A 19765-nucleotide genomic window follows, 5' to 3' on the forward strand; every position below is an offset into this window, starting at 1 on the left:
ACAGCCTTGAAATTTGGATGGCATGTACAGTTTAGCACATCAATCATCGGAAATGAAGTGTGATGGACGGATGGAAGGACAGGGCAAAAACAATATGTCTACCCCCGTGGGGGGAGACATAAATACACAAAAAGATTCAAGAAAACAAGACTTGGTATGTTAAGAAAGCTTGTATGTATGCAGAGTGTAAGTGAGTTATTACCATATAAACAGGTACACAGATACCAAACAGTCTGACCTTCATACTTACTGTTATCCTGGAATGAGAGTACATCTTTGGTTTACTTCTTACATCATTCTTCATACCTGCTTGCTGCTGCTAAAAAATAATAAAATATATAACTAGTTAACATGAGCTGTCACAGGAGACAGTGCGCTCGAATATTTCAATGCTGGATAGTAGAATTGGGCACATCTGAGGAAGCTGGAGCTGTGGAAGAACTATTTATTTTAAATTTGAATCAAATCTATATAGTAATAACTGAGACAGAGCTAAAGTGCCATCACAAATTGAACCTGAAATACTAAGTAAAAAGGGGCCATAACTCAAAACATATTTGTGCCAGCATTATAGACCTTGTGTCATATGATGTGGGTGATGATGTGGAACAACCATTTTAAGTTTGAATCAAATACATTATGTAACAACAGAGATAAGATGAAGAACATCAAAATTAAACTGAAATTCTAAGCATAAAGGGGACATTATTTATGAAATATCTGCACCAGAGTTATGGACCCAGTGTACAAAATTCAGATTTGAATCCACTGGCCCGTTCGGGCTACCAGTTAGGAAATTTTCCAAGCCCAACACCAATTTCACACTGCTAACTAGTTATATATTCTATTATTTTTTAGCAGTTGTATATTGAATACAAAGAGTTTTAAACAAGTATAGATCATATTTTGTCTGCCGGATAAGTTTATAGGAAAAGGACCTATTTAGTTTTTTTTTCACTTCTGACCACGTTTTTATGTTAGTTTATTGGTCAATTCAGAGTCGTTCCCCATAGATCTTCTTGGGTAGGTACCATCTCTAGGTGATATCAGAAAATACCTGTCATGTTATGGTAAATTCCACAATCAACCAACACCGATAAAATGGTATGTAGTGAACACTATGCATCACCATCATTAAATGCTTTGACAAAAGTTAAACAATGTCTTTACCAAACTCAATAATATAGAAACTAAATCTATAGATTCTAAAATTAAACTAAGGCTGTTACTTACACCAGTTATTCCATGTGCAACTCTGAGATGCTTTGAAACAGCTGTATCTTTTTCTACCTATAAAGTAAGACAAAATTAATTTAAGTAACCATGACCTTGACCGTATGGCATCAATAACCAAACAAGAGGGTCATGATGACCCTGGATCACTCACCTGGGTTATATGAGCTACTTGTATCAAATGTCAAACTGATGCTAAAATATTAAGAAAGTAGGTCAGTAGGTCAAAGTCATGGTCACTGAAAGTCACTTTTAAGATCGGTGTGCAAAACTGTACATGTCACCCAAATTTCAAGGCTGTATCTTAAAACAAGAGGGTCATGATGACCCTGGATCGCTCACCAGAGTAATATGAGCTACATGTTTCAAATGTCAAACTGATGATTTTTAGAATTTTTTTGGAAGACTTTCCGATGTACAATCAAGTAACCCCTGGGGCGGGGCCAATTTTACCCCGGGGGTCACATTTTGAACAAATTTTGTAGAAGTCTACTAGGCAATGCTACATGTGAAATATCTAAAATATAGGCCTTCTGGTTTATTTTTAGAAATATTTTGAAGATTTTCCTATGTAAAATCAAGTGACCCCTGAGGCTGGGTCAATTTTGACCCCGGGGGTCATGATTTGAACAAAATTCCACTAGGTAATGCTATATGTGAAATATCTAAGCTCTAGGCCTTCTGGTTTATTTTTAGAAAAATTTTGAAGATTTTCCTATGTAAAATCAAGTGACACCTGGGGCTGGGTCAATTTTGACCCCGGGGGTCATGATTTGAACAAAGGTCCACTAGGCAATGCTATATGTGAAATATCTAAGCTCTAGGCCTTCTGGTTTTTTTTTTTTTAAAAAATTGAAAATTTTCCTATGTAAAATCAAGTGACCCCTGGGGCGGGGTTAATTTTGACCCTGGGGGTCATGATTCGAACAAATTTTGTAGAGGTCCATCAGGCAATGCTACATGTGAAATATCTAAGCTCTAGGCCTTCTGGTTTATTTTTAGAAAATTTGAAGATTTTTCTATGTACAATCAAGTAACCCCATGGGGCGGGGTCAATTAGACCCCAGGGGTCATGATTTGAACAAATTTTGTAGAAGTCTACTAGGCAATGCTTCATGTGAAATATCTAAGTTATAGGCCTTCTGGTTTATTTTCAGAAATTTTTTGAAGATTTTCCTATGTAAAATCAAGTGACCCCTGGGGCGGGGTCAATTTTGACCCCAGGGGTCATGATTTGAATAAATTTTGTAGAGGTCCATTAGGCAATGCTACATGTGAAATATCTAAGCTGTAGGCCTTCTGGTTTATTTTTTAGAAAATTTTTGAAGATTTTCCTACGTAAAATCAAGTAACCCCATGGGGCGGGGTCAATTTGATCCCAGGGGTCATGATTTGAACAAATTTTGTAGAAGTCTACTAGGCAATGCTACATGTGAAATATCTAAGATATAGGTCTTCTGGTTTATTTTCAGAAATTTTTTGAAGATTTTCCTATGTAAAATCAAGTGACCCCTGGGGCGGGGTCAATTTTGACCCCGGGGTCATGATTTGAACAATTTTAGTAGAGGTCCATTAGGCAATGCTACATGTGAAATATCTAAGCTCTAGGTCTTCTGGTTTTTGAGAAGAAGATTTTTTAAGATTTTCCTATGTAAAATCAAGTGACCCCTGGGGCGGGGTCAATTTTGACCCTGGGGTCATGATTTGAACAAACTTGGTAGAGGTCCACTAGGCAATGCTTCACACCAAATATCTAAGCTCTAGGGCTTCTGGTTTTTGAGAAGAAGATTTTTAAAGTTTTTCCTTTCGGTTGCCATGGCAACCAGAGTTCTTCATGGAATTCAATTCTTTGAACACTTTTTGTAGAGCTTCACCCAAGGAACATTCCTGTGAAGTTTGGATGAAATTGGCTTAGTGGTTTATGAGGAGATGTTGTTTAAAGGAAAGTGTAGACGGACGGACGCCGGACGGTGAGCGATCACAATAGCTCACCCCGAGCACTTTGTGCTCAGGTGAGCTAAAAAACACAAGAAAGTAGGTTAGTAGGACACATTCATGGTCACTAAAAGTCAGTTTTATGATCGGTGTGCAAAACTGTACATGTCATCCAAATTTCAAGGCTGTATCTTAAAAAATAAGAAAGTAGGTCAAGGTCAAGCGACCCCTAATCACTTGTGATCATCAGGTAATTATAATCAAACAGTTTAGGAAATATTATCTCATAATTTTTAATATTTTTTTCCTAAATAACTTATGAATTATACATATAACAAGTGACCCCTAGGGCGGGGCCTCATTATACCCCAGGGGCATAATTCGAACAATCTTGTTAGAGATCAACCAGGCAATGATACATACCAAATATCAAAGGCCTAGACCTTGAACATTAAGACAAGAAGGTTTTCAAATTTGTTTTCCTATATAAGTCTATATAAACCATGTGACCCTCGGGGCGGGGCCATATTTGACCCTAGGGAAAAATTTGAACAATCTTGGTAGAGGACCACTAGATGATGCTACATACCAAATATCAAAGCCCTAGGCCCTGTGGTTTTGGACAAGAAGATTTTCAAAGTTATTCCCTATATAAATCTATGTAAACAATGTGACCACCCCCCACTGGGGGTGGGCATATTTTACCCTAAGGGGATAATTTGAACAAACTTGATAGAGGACCATTAGATGATGCCACATACCAAATATCAAAGCCCTAGCTACTGTGGTTTTGGACAAGAAGATTTTTAAAGTTTTTCCTTTCAGTTGCCATGGCAACCAGAGTTCTGTATAGAATTCATTTCTTTGACTAATTTTTACTGAGGATCATGCAAGGAACATTCCTGCGAAGTTTCATCAAAGTTGGACTAGTGGTTTAGGCTGGGAGGTGTTGACGGATTCAAATTTGTTTTCCTATATAAGTCTATATAAACCATGTGACCCCCGGGACGGGGCCATATTTGACCCTAGGGAAAAATTTGAACAATCTTGATAGAGGACCACTAGATGATGCTACATACCAAATATCAAAGCCCTAGGCCCTGTGGTTTTGGACAAGAAGATTTTCAAAGTTTTTCCCCATATAAATCTATGTAAACCATGTGACCACCCCCCACCCACCCCACCTGGGGGTTGGGTGTATTTTACCCTAAGGGGATAATTTGAACAAACTTGATAGAGGACCATTAGATGATGCCACATACCAAATATCAAAGCCCTAGCTACTGTGGTTTTGGACAAGAAGATTTTTAAAGTTTTTCCTTTCAGTTGCCATGGCAACCAGAGTTCTGTATAGAATTCATTTCTTTGACTAATTTTTACTGAGGATCATGCAAGGAACATTCCTGTGAAGTTTCATCAAAGTTGGACTAGTGGTTTAGGCTGGGAGGTGTTGACGGATTTAGATTTGTTTTCCTATATAAGTCTACATAAACCATGTGACCCCCGGGACGGGGTCATATTTGACCCTAGGGAAAAATTTGAACAATCTTGGTAGAGGACCACTAGATGATGCTACATACCAAATATCAAAGCCCTAGGCCCTGTGGTTTTGGACAAGAAGATTTTCAAAGTTTTTCCCCATATAAATCTATGTAAACCATGTGACCACCCCACCACCCCACCTGGGGGGTGGGTGCATTTTACCCTAAGGGGATAATTTGAACAAACTTGATAGAGGACCATTAGATGATGCCACATACCAAATATCAAAGCCCTAGCTACTGTGGTTTTGGACAAGAAGATTTTTAAAGTTTTTCCTTTCGGTTGCCATGGCAACCAGAGTTCTGTATAGAATTCATTTCTTTGACTAATTTTTACTGAGGATCATGCAAGGAACATTTCTGTGAAGTTTCATCAAAGTTGGACTAGTGGTTTAGGCTGGGAGGTGTTGACGGATGCCGGACAATCACTGACCACAAAAGCTCACCCTTGAGCACTTTGTGCTCAGGTGAGCTGAAAAGAAAAACAGAAAACCCAGTATGGGATTAGAACTACTACCCATCTGCACTCCAAAATTTCTAAATTCAGAAATGATAAATCAGACCAATGCCTTTGACCACTGCCCCAGAGAGGAATTTTAGAAGTACCAGATTAATTAAGTTATGCTGACTATGAGCTTGACCCCACTGATCCCATGTGCAATACAAACCTTGGTTTTACTATAAACTACCTGTAGGCCAAGAACCATTTCAGTATCTCTACCAAAAACTAGAGTAACTGAAAGGAAATGAAAATCTTGAGTCACCAATCCATCCATCCGTCCATCTGCCCGTCCATCAAACATTATTGCAAATCTAATAACCTAGTTTTCAACTTCCAGAAGCCTGTTTAATTACTTAAGGCCCTGAATATAATATAATATGTTGTAAAATAAGCTGCACTTATATCAGATATAAAAGGACTACTGTGACATCATTAATATTCAGGGGGAACTTATTTTCATGGATTTCCTTTTTACATCAATCCACAAAATACAAGAGGGCCATGATGGCCCTATATCGCTCACCTGAGCAGAGTTGCTTGCATGAACAAATTTCTTAGCTAAAGCTTTAAAAACAAGAAAATTAGAAGAGTGGGTCAAGGTAAAGATTATGCAAGATTACTTTTGATACCTGTAAAAAAATATTACAGGTGGTCCAAATCCTTTTGCTGTAGCTTAGAAAACAAGAAAGTAGGTCAGTAGGTCACACTGATGGTCACTGAAAGTCTGTTTAAAGACTGGCATGCAAAACTATACATGTCATCCAAATTTCAAAGCTGTATCTTAAACAAGAGGGCCATGATGGCCCTATATCGCTCACCTGAGTAACATTACTCATAATGGTAAGATCAAGTTTTGACATAGATCACATAGGCATACACATTAAATATCATCAGGATAAATATTTTCTTGTAACGGGTGAACAGAAAATTATGCAGTATCTTTAGCAAATGGATCAATTCTTTTCAATATAAATGTGTTGAAATTCATTGCCTGCCTCTTATTTCATAAGAAAAGATATCAATTACTTGTATTTAGTTCAGGCAAAGAACAGATTATAATACTTCAGTTCCTTCATAACTGTAATACCTCTTTTTTATTTTTAGTTGACTTTCTGGATTTCCTCCTAGATAAAGACTCTGACTTTGTCCTTTTTCTTCCCCTCCCACTCATACTCCCACAAGAAGAATCATCTGTACTTGTATTCTCTAATACCACTGAAACCAAAAACTTCTACCTAACTTCTTATAGGGATCACAGAGAAACTACCTAGCTTATTTCTATGAAAATGAGAATGCGGCAACACTGAAAAGATTAAACAAGGCATTAAATTGTAACATTCTGTACAAATTGCATTGAAAATTTAATAAATGAAACTCTTTTGATTGAAATTCCAAACACCTGTAAGTAATGTAATTCTTTTATTTTCATTCTGTTTTCCATTGCCTCAAATTTTAACCTGATGTGCTTTCTGATTAACCAACCTGTTTCTGCATAAAAACTTCAATTCATAGTTTAATTCCTAAGAGAAAAAAATCACCTGTAATCAACAAAAATGCAGTTTTAAATTAAAGAAATGTACATGTATTATAATTTACCACAGTGTTTACTCCTGCTCTTCTTTGTATGCCTCTGTTTATCAGTTTTTCTTGGTTCAGCAACAAATAATGCCCCACCTTGACCTGGAGATGACAACCGAGCTTGGAATACTGGAAACATGGAAATAAACAAAAAATTCTCATAGAGACTACAGCTATCACTATAGACAATTAATACACTAAGAGGCTGCTTTAATACAGAGAAGGTAAATGTTAGGATCATGACCCCTGACTTGAAGAGTGACTTTGACCTTTGAACTTTAAAGATATTGAGCTGACAAATATTTAAACTTTTTCATCTTTGACCTCTAAGTGTGGCCTTGACCTTGAACATAATGACCTGGGTAATGAGTTTTGTGCATCATCTTGAAGAGGTAGACAATCAATGCTAGTTTTATGAAAATCTTTGGAGCAGTTTAGACGAAAGCAATTTAACATCCCACCTCCAAGTGTGACCTTGACCTTGGTCCTAGTGATGGAGTTGTGCACTTTGCATGTTGTCTTGACGAGGTAAATAACTGGTGCTAGTTTTAACATAAGCTTCCCATTGGACTATGACCTAGGTTGTTCACTCTGCCCTTCTTAATGTGACATTGACCTTGAACTTAATGACCCAATGTTACAATAAATTCCCCCTCCCCTTCGCCCTCCCTGAAAATCCCCTCCTAGGAAATATATCTCCTAGGTGCAGATTTTCTAGAAAATATTCACATCCAACTCCCTGAACATATTGTCCCACTACCTATTGTTGAGACCAATTGCACTGAAGTTGACACAGTTGTTAGAATGGCTGTTTGACGTGTGTGGGTGCATGTGTGCGAGCACTGATGTAATAACATATTTGTACATCCATGAGATCTTGTCCCAACTGTTAATGAGAAGCAAAAAGCATTTTTTTTTTATTTGACATAAACGTTTGCTTCAATGAGATAGCATGTCTCTTGCAAGACCCAGGTCATGACTCTAAAAGGTCAAGGTCACACTGGGGGTCAAAGACAGACATACCGACAAATGCATTGTAAAGGAGAGATAAATTTACTGGGTGGGTGCGTGTGGGGTTGAGATTTGCTGGGAAGATTTTCAAGGGAAGTGGGGGTATATTGCCTGTCACTCTGTGTCAAGTCCTCTGCATGTAATCTTGATGAAGTAAACAACTGATGTTAGTTTTATGAAAATGAAATTTTTAAAGCTGTTTTAGACAATATGGAGTGGATACAAAGTTAGAAGATATGAAGCAGACATGACAGATTGACACACAAACAGATGGACCAATGGGCATGCATGACATGTACACTTATATTTGATCCAATGTAGCACACAGCTGTGAACATACATATATCTTTAAACATATTGATAATCTGACTAAAGTACATCTCCTATTATGCTACGCTTAGGATCTGAAGACAAGCTATTGATAGCCTCGTTCTGATGACCCTTCCAATAGCCAATCAGAAAGCTTACTTACAACATTTTGTAAGCTTAAAAAATCTATATTTAGTCTGGGTTTTTCATATTAACAATTCTTACGACAACCACATTGCGACTACGCCCTCGTGTTTTGAGAGAAATCATATGTCATGGTAAGGACTTGGTCACGTAAAGTGCCAGATAACCGATTAGCTCAGTCGGTAGGGCACTTGCCCTGTAAGCGAGGGGTCCCGGGTTCGAGCCCCGGACTGACTGCACGTTTTTCTTACTCTTTGACATTCGACGCTATTTTGATGGTTCAGCTAAACGCTTGTTGAAACAAGTCGTCTGATTGGTTCAAATAAAAATAGATTTGCGAAAATAAAAAAAGCAATACAGGAAATCCAAAATATACAGAAGACGAATGTGAATGGGTCATCCTCAGATCTTTAGTCATATTGACATATTCATAGAAGGTAAATGAAAGCAAAAGGGCAATGATGACTCTAGGTCGCTCACACGACCTTCAGTTTTTGACCGTGAAATGTAGGACACCCCGTATATGCCGCGAACACAGTAGTACGCCAGAGGAGTACATTTTACATACACCGCATGCCGCGTACATGCCGCATACTATTTCGAAGAGTACACAGCATGTACGCAGGAGGTCACTAGTACACTTCAAGTACGCAGCACAGACTCGGAAAATTTAAGGAATACACTGCATGTACGCAGGAGGGACTTGTACAAGAAAATAGTACACTGCATGTACACCGCAGATACTTTGAAATTTGTGCAGTACACTTCATATACGCGGGAAGGACTTGTACAATTTCTTTTGGCATTTATACTTAGTTTTTTTTATAAGTTAAAGTCTGAAGTACACTTCATATACACGGGAGGGACTTGTTTTCTTTTGGTGTTTATATTTAGAATTTTTTTAGGTAAAAGTCTGAAGTACACTTCATGCAGGAAGGATTTGTACATTTTTTTTTTGGAAGCAAGAACTTGATTTCCGAGTAACTTTTATCTTAATAGCATAGAATAGTTCAGATTATTCTGAACAATGAAAATTTGCCAAACTATTTGCAATGTTCATTTGTGAAGCTTACATCTAAGTGATTTCTGAGCTGCACCTTGCATGCAATGTAAAGTAACACCTGTATATGCAATTATAATGAAAAATTGAGCAGTGAGCTGTGTCTTACCCATGCTCCTCAGCATTTATCGCAGTTTTGCCATATGCTTTAAGTGCACAAGTTTGTTACTCTTAATGTCCAAAGTCGAATTATGGTGCATTTTAGGTCACTATTTAAAACTGTTAATTTTAAACTAAATATGGTATTTTTGTGCACTATGAATTTTGTTTGATTTAGAAAAGGCTGCACATGCACAGTAAAACCTGTTCACAGCAGTTTCGCCACAGAGTACATAGCATGTACGCCACAGGAGTATACAGCATGTATGCAGCAGGAGTACACAGCATGTACGCCGCAGGGGTAGTACACCGCAGACTCATATGCATGTGAAAAGTGTATGTGCCGCGTACATGCTTTGTACTATTTCTCCGGTGTACTTCCCGTGTACTAGATTCCTCCAGCGTACATCCTGTGTACTATGTAGTCCACAGTATGTACGCAACAAGTAGTACGCGGCAGAGCTCATTTGCATGTCAAAAGTGTACTGCAAACGTACTATCGGTGTATGTGCGGTGTATATCCTGCATACTATTTAAAGCCCTTGATTTCAGTACACATCATGTACGCGTCAAATACGCTGTATGTACACAGCAAGAGTACGTGGCAGGCCTTTTTCTTCTGTAAGGGACAGTAACACTTGTGTTTAGTATGAAAATCATAAGTGCTGAAATACTCAAAGACGTAATCAGGACTTATAAGCTCTGTGACCTTGTCCTTGAACATATAACATCAAAAAATTAGTCAGGATGCACTGAAGATGAGTCCTTAAAAATTAGTCAAATTGCACTGTCTCAATTATATGTAGCATGAAAACAAAACAGCTGAAAAAAAACACACATTCTAAATAAACAGGACAAAGTTTATACACATAACAAGGTGGCTATCACACATAACAAGGTGGCTAAACTTCTAAGACAACTCTTTCTGGGTTTACAATGATGTATTTTATTTAATGATACCTTATGCTAAAAAACAACTTTCCCATTCCAGTAGTAGAGCAATACCTACACTTGATTTCCTTAAAGGGAAGTTTCCCATACTGATAGCAGAGTGACTTTACCTTTCAAAATCTTATCCCGTATCTTTTTTTGCTCCTTTTCTTCAGACACACCAGTTAACTTTCTTCTCTCTCGGCAACTTCTACCCATTGATCAAAATCTCAGGGGCCACTGTAAAATATACTATCATTATAATTTTTATGATGATGATGATGATGATGATGATGATGAACAGTCTGCATGTGTTAGATGGAACAAATATGTCGCAAAATTAGAGAACTGACCTTGGAAATACAGACGACAATTATTCAGAAACAACATCTGCGCTTCATGACTATTTCATGACGGACAAGAATAAAGAATTTGAACAATATGAGTTCAGAAATCTAAAACAAAATAAAGGCAAAACAATAGACAAGTACGTTACTAAATTACGACAGAAGGCGGAACACTGTGAATTCAGTGACAAGGATAGTGAAATCAAAAGCCACATAATACAAGGATGCGTATCAAAAATATTAGAACAAGAGCGCCGCCATGCGGGGCAATATACGCCCGAAGGCTTACATCATAGGATTGGAGCAAAATTTTAAGAACTTGACTCTTGTAGCCCCAAAGGACTGGAACAACAAAAGGAAAACTTCAAAAAACAAATCTAAGTCCACAAAAAAAAAAATCAAAGTCTACAAAAAAATCCTTATCAGGTATAGGTATGTAAAAATACACCTTAAAAATGTTGTACCACAGAAAAGTGGTCTCGGTTTTTCCCTTCGGCCAATAATAAAAAAGTTTCAAAATAAGCTATTTATAGTAACATAAAAGGGAAGTAATTAAAAAAAAAAAAATTATTGTAAGTACAAAAAAGAGATCTGCCAAATAAAAACAAGACCACTGCAATGCAGAGCAATATACACAAAGCAAAGTCATATATGACCTTTGACCCTTAAGTGTGACCTTGACCTTGAAGCGAGTCATCCGGAACATGCGCTCTGCACATCATTACAATGTGGTGAACATTTCTGCCAAGTTTCTTTGAAATCCTTCCAGCTGTTCAAGAGTTACAGAGCAGACACGAAACAAACTGATATGACTTTTGACCCCTAAGTGTGACCTTGACCTTGAAGCAAGTCATCCGGAACAAGCGCTCTGCACGTCGTCTTGGTGTGGTGAACATTTGTGTCAAGTTTCTTTGAAATCCTTCAAGGGGTTCAAGAGTTACAGAGCGGACACGAAACAAACTGATATGACCTTTGACTCCTAAGTGTGACCTTGACCTTGAAGTGAGACATCCAAAACATGCGGTCTGCACATCGTCTCGGTGTGGTGAACATTTGTGTAAAGTTTCCTTGAAACCCTTCAAGGGGTTCAAGAGTTACAGAGCGGACACGAAATTGCTAACGGACAGACGGACACCAGCGTCATAACATAATACGTCCCTTCGGGCGTATAATAAAGTGCTTAGAAGAAGAAAAGGAATTGAAAGTTATACATGTATATTAATTTTAGCAAGGAGTATGGAAATGGTGGAAAAGCAAGCACACACAATGGACAAACTTGAAAGTCTTCCTGTAAACAAAATTAAGAGACATTGTTCCCAGCGACGAAAACTAGTAAATCCTACATGTTAGAAAGAAAAACGGAAGTGTAGAAACTGCGGAGGAACATCCACATGCAAGAAAATGTCCAGCCCTTGGTGCAAAATGCAACTGCTGTCATAAAAGAAACTATTTCATTGTAGTATGTCAGAAACGACTGAATTCAAAAGAACAACTGAAGACACGAAATATCCAAAAATAACAACAGCTCTGAAACCATCAGTGAAAATGAATCTAGTTCTGAAACAGATGAGACCAACCGACTGTCAGAGAGCGGGGTATATTGCAAGGGGTACAAGGAGTGGTATATTGTTTTGAAAAAATGTTGGTCGGTCATTATGTCGGTCGGTCCATAGACCAATTCGCTTTCGGATGATAACTCAAAAAGGCTTGAGGTAGAGAACGTGTAAAAAAAACAGGAAAATGTCAGCCATATCTGACCTACTTAAACAATCCCATAGTTCCAAGTATCGCAGAATTTGACTTTGACAGCTATTGGACATGCCTTCTTGCATCATCATGTGACCTCAACAATTTCATTCATAAAAGCAAAGCATCAGACAAACTTTTTGGACTGTCCGGGCTGTGTTTAGGTCAGAGACCACCAATTCAAAAAAGTACAGGGAACTTACTGGGAATGAGGTAACTGTATACCTGGGAATAAGGTAACGTCTGTGCGTTCTGACTGGTCAGTCATGTAAACAAACCCAGGAAGTGATTATTTTTTCAAAACTGATACTTTTTCACTGCATTTACAGTATTTTATTATACATTTTGACAAAATTTGCTACATTTTATGTGTATTGAAAAAAAGTTTTATCAAACGAATTTCTCCCGCCATGTCAATGATGTAAACAGGGGATCATCTCATTCACACGAAAATTACTTAAATAAAGTATCACTATTCATATGTTTTTCGTCCGATATTTTGGTAGAACTAAGATAGTTCTTGAAAAACTTATGATTAGATATACATGTTTCGATGTATGAAAGGCCGTACACGCCATAATGTTACAATGTAAGTCTATGGGAAAACAATTGGTGGTCTCTAACCTTTAGTTTAACTTGAATAACAGCGTTTTAGGTGGGAAAGGGTGATGAGCAGATGTATAAATTTAAGATATTGGATGGCTGCGATAAAACTAAGTAATACTTATCATTTACGATGGCATTTTGCAAAAAGTGTTTGTAAACAAAATCCTGTGGTTCGGGTTTACGAATGTAGGTCACTGCGGTGGCGCTCAGCAAAAGAGAGATTACTGCGATATGAGGGAACCCGCTATATTACTGGACACCACTATACAGGACTTTTTCCACCGATATTCTGCCCCATTCCCAATACCAAATATGCTCCAATTTTCCCAATCTGGGGCAAAAAATTCCCAATCCAAAGAAAAAATTCCCAACCGAAATCAGTTATTTTCTGTCATTCAAGGATAATTCTTGCATAGTAAGTTTTGTTTGCCAAGGAAATCAAACAAGAGGGTCATGATGACCCTGGATCGCTCACCTGAGTAACATGAGTATATGTTTCAAATGTCAAACTGACGCTAAAATATTCAGAAAGTCAGTGGGTCAATGCAGAAAGTCAGTTTTAAGATCTTTGAATAATCTTGGTAGAGGACCACAAGGCAATGCTACATACAAAATATCAAAGGCCTAGGTCTTATGGTTTCAGACAATAAGATTTTTAAACTTTTTTCCTATATAAGTCTATGTAAAACTTGAAACCCCTTGGGCGGGGCCATAAATGACCCTAGAAGGATAATTTGAACAATCTTGGTAGAGGACCACTAGATGATGCTACATACCAAATATCAAAGCCCTAGGCCATGTGGTTTTGGACATGACGACTTTCAAAATTTTCCCTATATAAGTCTGTATAAACCATGTGACCCCAAGGGCAAGGCTGTGTTAGACCCTAGGGGGGATAATTTGAATAATCTTGGTAGAGGACCACTAGATGATGCTACATACCAGATATCAAATCCTTAGTCCCTGTGGTTTTGGACAAGAAGGTTTTCAAAGTTTTTCCTTTCAGTTGCTATGGCAACCAGAGTTCTGCATGGAATTCAATTCTTTGAACAATTTTGAAAGGGGGCCACCCAAGGATCATTCCTGTGAAGTTTGGTGTAATTCTGCCCGGTGGTTTTCAAGAAGAAGATATTTTTAGACAAGAGGGTCATCATGACCCTGGATCGCTCACCTGAGTAATATGAGCTATATGTTTCAAATGTCAAACTGATGATTTTTAGAAATTTTTTGGATGTACAATCAAGTAACCCCTGGGTCGGACCAATTTTACCCCAGGGGTCATGATTTGAACAAAGTTTGTAGAAGTCTACTACTAAGGCAATGTTACATATCAAATATCTAAGATCTAGGCCTTCTGGTTTATTTTTAGCAAATTTATGAAGATTTCCCTATGTACAATCAAGTTTCCCCTGGGGCTGGGTCAATTTTACCCTGTGGGGTCAAGATTTGAACAAATTTTGTAGAGGTTCACTAGGCAATGCTACATGTCAGATATCTAAGCTCTAGGCCTTCTGGTTTATTTTAAGAAAATTTTGAAGATTTTTCTATATAGAATCAAGTAACCCCATGGGGCGGGGTCAATTTGACCCTGGGGGTCATAATTTGAACAAATTTTGTAGAAGTCTACTAGGCAATGCTACATGTCAAATATCTAAGATCTAGGCCTTCTAGTTTATTTTTAGAAATTTTTTGAAGATTTTCTTATGTAAAATCAAGTGACCCCTGGGGGGGGGGGGTCAATTTTTACCCCCGTGGTCATTATTTAAACAAATTTTGTAGAAGTCTATTAGGCAATGCTACATATTAAATATCTAAGCTCTAGGCCTTCTGGTTTATTTTTAGAAAAACTTTGAAGATTTTCCTATGTAAAATCAAGAGACCCCTGGGGCGGGGTCAATTTTGACCCCGGGGGTCATGATTTGAACAAATTTTGTAGAGGTCTACTAGGCAATGCTACATGTCAAATATCTAAGCTCTAGGCCTTCTGGTTTATTTTCTTAAAAAAATTGAAGATTTTCCTATTGAAATCTATGTAAAATCAAGTGACCCCTGGGGCGGGGTCAATTTTAACCCCGGGTTATGATTTGAACAAATTTAGTAGAGGTCCACTAGTCAATGCTACATGTCAAATATCTAAGCTCTAGGTCTTCTGGTTTTTTAGAAGAAGATTTTTTAAGATTTTCCTATGTAAAATCAAGTGACCCCTGGGGCAGGGGCAATTTTGACCCCGGGGTCATGATTTGAACAAAATTGGTAGAGGTCCACTAGGCAATGTTTCACACCAAATATCTAAGCTCTAGGGCTTCTGGTTTATGAGAAGAAGATTTTTAAAGGTTTTTCTTTCGGTTACCATGGCAACCAGAGTTCTGCATGAAATTCAATTCTTTGAACAATTTGAAGGGGGCCACCCAAGGATCATTCCTGTGAAGTTTTGTGTAATTCTGCCCAGTGGTTTTCAAGAAGAAGATTTTTTTAGAAATTGTTGACGGACGACGCACAACTGACGACAGACATCAAGCGGTCACAATAGCTCACCTTGTCACTTCGTGACAGGTGAGCTAACAAAATTTTGGAAAAACCAACTCATTTCTATTTTTAGTAACATGACTGCCTGCAACTTCGGCAAAAATTAAATACAAGATTTTGCTAACAAATTGTAAGATTTGTATGCACAAACCTCTTAAAATGCATAAATACATCAATATTTATTGAACATGTTGACAGATATTCAGTTATAATTGTGGTGAAGACAAACTGTAAACAAAAGTTTAAACATGACAATCTATCTATCTTTTTATACTACATCACTCCACTTACGAGTATCATGTGCAGCTGCGCGCCTATACAAGAAATTTAGAAGTAGGATGGACAGGAGAATAAAAGTATTGAAAGCATGAATACAGTTGATAGTGTTAAAAACAAGAAGGATTTACAGATAAAAGCAGTTTAAAAACAGGTCTATCATGTTAAGCATTGTGTGCAAGTTTGGTCACACCCTGCTTAAACTGGTTCAGGGTGGGGGCTTGCACAAGTTGTACTGGAAGGGAATTCCAAAGCACTATGGTGGCTGGAAAAAATGAGTACTTAGGCCACACCAAATTAAAAAGTTGTTCATCGGATTTGCCGCTCGTATATTTTCAGAAACACAAAAAAATTATTTTTTTTTGTTTTTGGCTTGCGCTCGCCCCATTGAAAAAAATCAATCCAAAATTTTTTGGTCCGCTACTTTTTACAGACGTAAAAGTGTACAAATGCTTATAATTCCAGTCCCAGATTGTTCTCAAATGGATTTTAATCAAAATAAATACATACTACACACACATTGTCTATAATAAATCATAACACCTATATTTAGTTGCATTAAAGTTATTTCCCCTTTATGCAGTAACGCCATTTTCTTCAAATGTTTGCCAAATTACATGCTACAAAAATCGATTTATTTCATTGAAAACTGGATGAAGAAAAACATACTAATTTATTTGATAACATCAATCTACATTATTTTGGTAAGGGTAAATACTTATTTATGCATGTCACTTGTCTGTTTTCTGTTTTTCCTGTCCAAATGATCAGCATTTACATACGAAAGTTGGTGGGGTAAGGAATTTACATTATGAGTTGTTTTCAGAACAGTTTCAATTTTCAAATTTTCCAATCATTTAGTAGACTAATGTTAATGCATGTTAATCTCCATTTCAGACCTTAATTGCGACTTTGATTTAACAAATTTAATATGTTATGAAAGTTTAAAAGTTAGAAAAAGAGCTGTACATAAGACATCATGCTCTACTTTTCTGAATCAGAGCTTTGCCAGTAAAAGGGGCATAATAGTCAGAAGCTTTGAAAGTAACAGAGCTATTGGTCATTACATAAAACTTAATTAAAAATATTCTATGTTAAGAAGGGGCATAACTCTGTCTAGATTCAGACTTAAGAGTATTGTTTCTCCTGCTGAATCATTTCGATCTGGTGGATGTTAAGTTGGGTATAAGGGTTCCAGATGCAGCTAGCATATTCCAGCTGTGGCCTGACTAGGGCTTTATAAGCTACTTCCCGAACTTTTGGGTTTTTGCATGGGATATTACGCTTAATAAAGTTAAGTGTTCGGGTACCTTTGGACGTGACTAAATTGATGTGTTTATTCCAGTTAAGATCTGAGGATATAGTAACCCCGTGATACTTTGCATCAGGAACTGTTTCCAAGACTTGGCCATGGAGTGTATACTTTGATTTGAAAGGGTTTTTTGACCTTGTTATGTTCATAACTGTGCATTTTGAGGGGTTAAACTCCATGTCCCACTTACTTTCCCATAACTGTAACCTATTCAAGTCTGGCTGGAGAATGTTTTCTTGGGCAGGACTATTTGTAAACAGTTAAATAGACAGCAGTATCATCGGCGAATAAATGGACCTGTGAAATCAGATTTTCAGGCAGGTCATTTATGTAGAGTAAGAATAGAAGGGGGCCTAGGACGGACCCTGTGGGACTCCGGACGTTACTGGAACTTCATCTGATGCTTCACCATTCACAAGGACGGATGGCGCCTGCCAATCAAGAAAGACTTGACCCACTGCAATGTGGTGCCCTGAACACCATGTTGATGAAGTTTGTACGAAGTTTCAGATGGTTAACCTTGTCGAATGCTTTAGAGAAGTCCAGAAGGATTAAGTCTGGTGGTCTTGAATTAATTTACGAGATAGATCTTCTACAAGTTTGAGTTACTGAGTTTCGCATGACCTTTTCTCTCTGAACCCATGCTGTAGGTCATAGAGGATATTGTTAACCTGGAAATGCTCGGTAATATTAGAGGCTATGATGTGTACCAGTAACTTACAAAGAATACAAGTTAGGGAAATAGGCCGGTAATTTGCAGGATTGCTTTTGTCGCCCTTCTTAAACAGAGGAGTGACATTGGCCTTGGACCAGTCAGCTGGGATAGTGCCCGTGTCAAGGGACCTTTGAAAGAGCTTAGTGAGTCACTAACTCACAGTGACTAGTGGCGAGATTTGTTCACTAAGATTTTTAAGAAGGATCAGCTTAAGACCATCGGGACCACATGCTTTGTCTATTTTAAGGGACTAGAGGAGTTTCTGAACATCATTTATGCCGATAGTGACCTTTGGCATTAGGGGATATTTTGTCTGTTTGTATAGAGAGTAGAGACTGCACTTTCATTTTACAGAGTTGGCCTAATTTGAGAGGTGACATTGGGGTGAATACAGATTGGAATTGATGACTGAGGATATTGGCCTTCTTTTTGTCATCCGTATGAAGTTGACCTTTCTTTAGAAGAGGGGAAATGCCTTTGGAATCTTGCTTGGCATTTTTGGCAAGGGAAAAAAGTTTTGACCTGTTTGGGGGTTATCCTGATCATCTTGACATTCAAGGACATAATCTATGTAGCTGTCATGAGCTTGTTTGATATTTTTCCTAACAAGATTTTTAAAATTTATGTAATGTTGTTTGACTTTGAGATTAGTGTTATTTTTGACCTTTTGGAACATCTTATTTCGTTTTCTAATCTGACTTTTAATGCTTTGGGTAACCCATGGTAGTTGGGGTCTTGAACCTATTCTCTTGGTTGGAATGAATAGATTCATACCTTCAGACAGTACCTCTTTGAATTCTGACCATAGGTCTTCAACTGACAGTGTGTTGTAACCTTTAAACAGGCAAATGAAGAGTTGCTGTATTTTATTTTTGCTGTACGAGTATCAGCAACTTGGAAAACATTATCCTAAAAGAATAAATTCTAAAAATTTCACAAGGGGATACTTTAAATTTGTATTTCATTTAAATGTCTACCAATAAAACTTGAAACTAAAGATTTAAACTTATATAATTAAATGTTAAAAAACTGCTTGACTTGTCGATACATTTTCCCCAATTTTAACAAATTAATTCACCGCGCTAAAAATTCCCAATTTGACCATGGGCCTTTTCCCCAAAAACCTCAGAAAAAGCCCTGCTATATTAATAGATAGTCCAAATAATTGTATTCGAGAGTTGAATATAGTTTGGTTTTTTGGACTGGTCGATATCCCACTCTAGGTAGACAATGTAAAATATCGGAATCATGTAAAATCCGTCTACCCAAGGTCTCATATTTAGACTAATTAATAGCATAATTAATTACCAAAATAACATGCCAAATGCCTATGAGTCAAACCATGGGCACTGTTTTAGTGCATTTTTTTTTCTCAAAAATCCTTTTTTTTTACACAAATGTATTGTTAATACAATAGTCAAATGAAGCAAAACTTAAAAGTCTGGTCACAGTATCGAATACTTTGTCAATGTATATTGTTCTGTGACCAGATCTTTGGTCATCGATTTTGTTTTTCATTTGACTAACATATAAACAATGCATATGAGTGAAAAATAGATTTTTGGAAACAGTTTACACTAGACCAGTGCCTATGGGTCGAACAACATTTGGGCCGAAACGGCCGTAAATTTCATCATTAAAATTTGCGTTAAAAGAGGTATGATATTTTGAAAAAATAGTATACACATGAAGATAAGGAAGCAGTCTATATACTTTTACTGGTTGAACCTTAGAAGGACTGTTTCTAATTAGCAGTATTCATAGTTGTGTTATGGTAAACAAAATTCGTCTGTATCGTTCTATTTTCCTTGCGATTCATTCGAATATAACAGCTCGAGTTTTTCGCAGGATATATTGTTTCATTCTTTAGAAATTTAGTTGAGTGAGTGTGTCTA

At 37.4% G+C, this 19765-nt stretch overlaps 1 protein-coding gene across 1 annotated transcript; it reads right to left on the bottom strand.

The window, feature by feature from the left end:
- Positions 1-136: 136 nt before the first annotated feature.
- Positions 137-19742, bottom strand: LOC128549985 (uncharacterized). The gene is made up of 6 exons (XM_053527800.1): positions 19584-19742; positions 10474-10582; positions 6808-6918; positions 6299-6426; positions 1234-1290; positions 137-319 (listed from the first exon to the last, which is right to left on the bottom strand). The coding sequence occupies exons 2-6, from the start codon at positions 10559-10561 to the stop codon at positions 137-139; spliced, it is 567 nt and encodes a 188-aa protein (XP_053383775.1). The 5' UTR covers positions 10562-10582; positions 19584-19742.
- Positions 19743-19765: the final 23 nt, after the last annotated feature.

The sequence above is a fragment of the Mercenaria mercenaria genome, chromosome 17 (genome assembly GCF_021730395.1).
Source record: "Mercenaria mercenaria strain notata chromosome 17, MADL_Memer_1, whole genome shotgun sequence".
NCBI classification, from domain to species: Eukaryota; Metazoa; Mollusca; class Bivalvia; order Venerida; family Veneridae; genus Mercenaria; species Mercenaria mercenaria.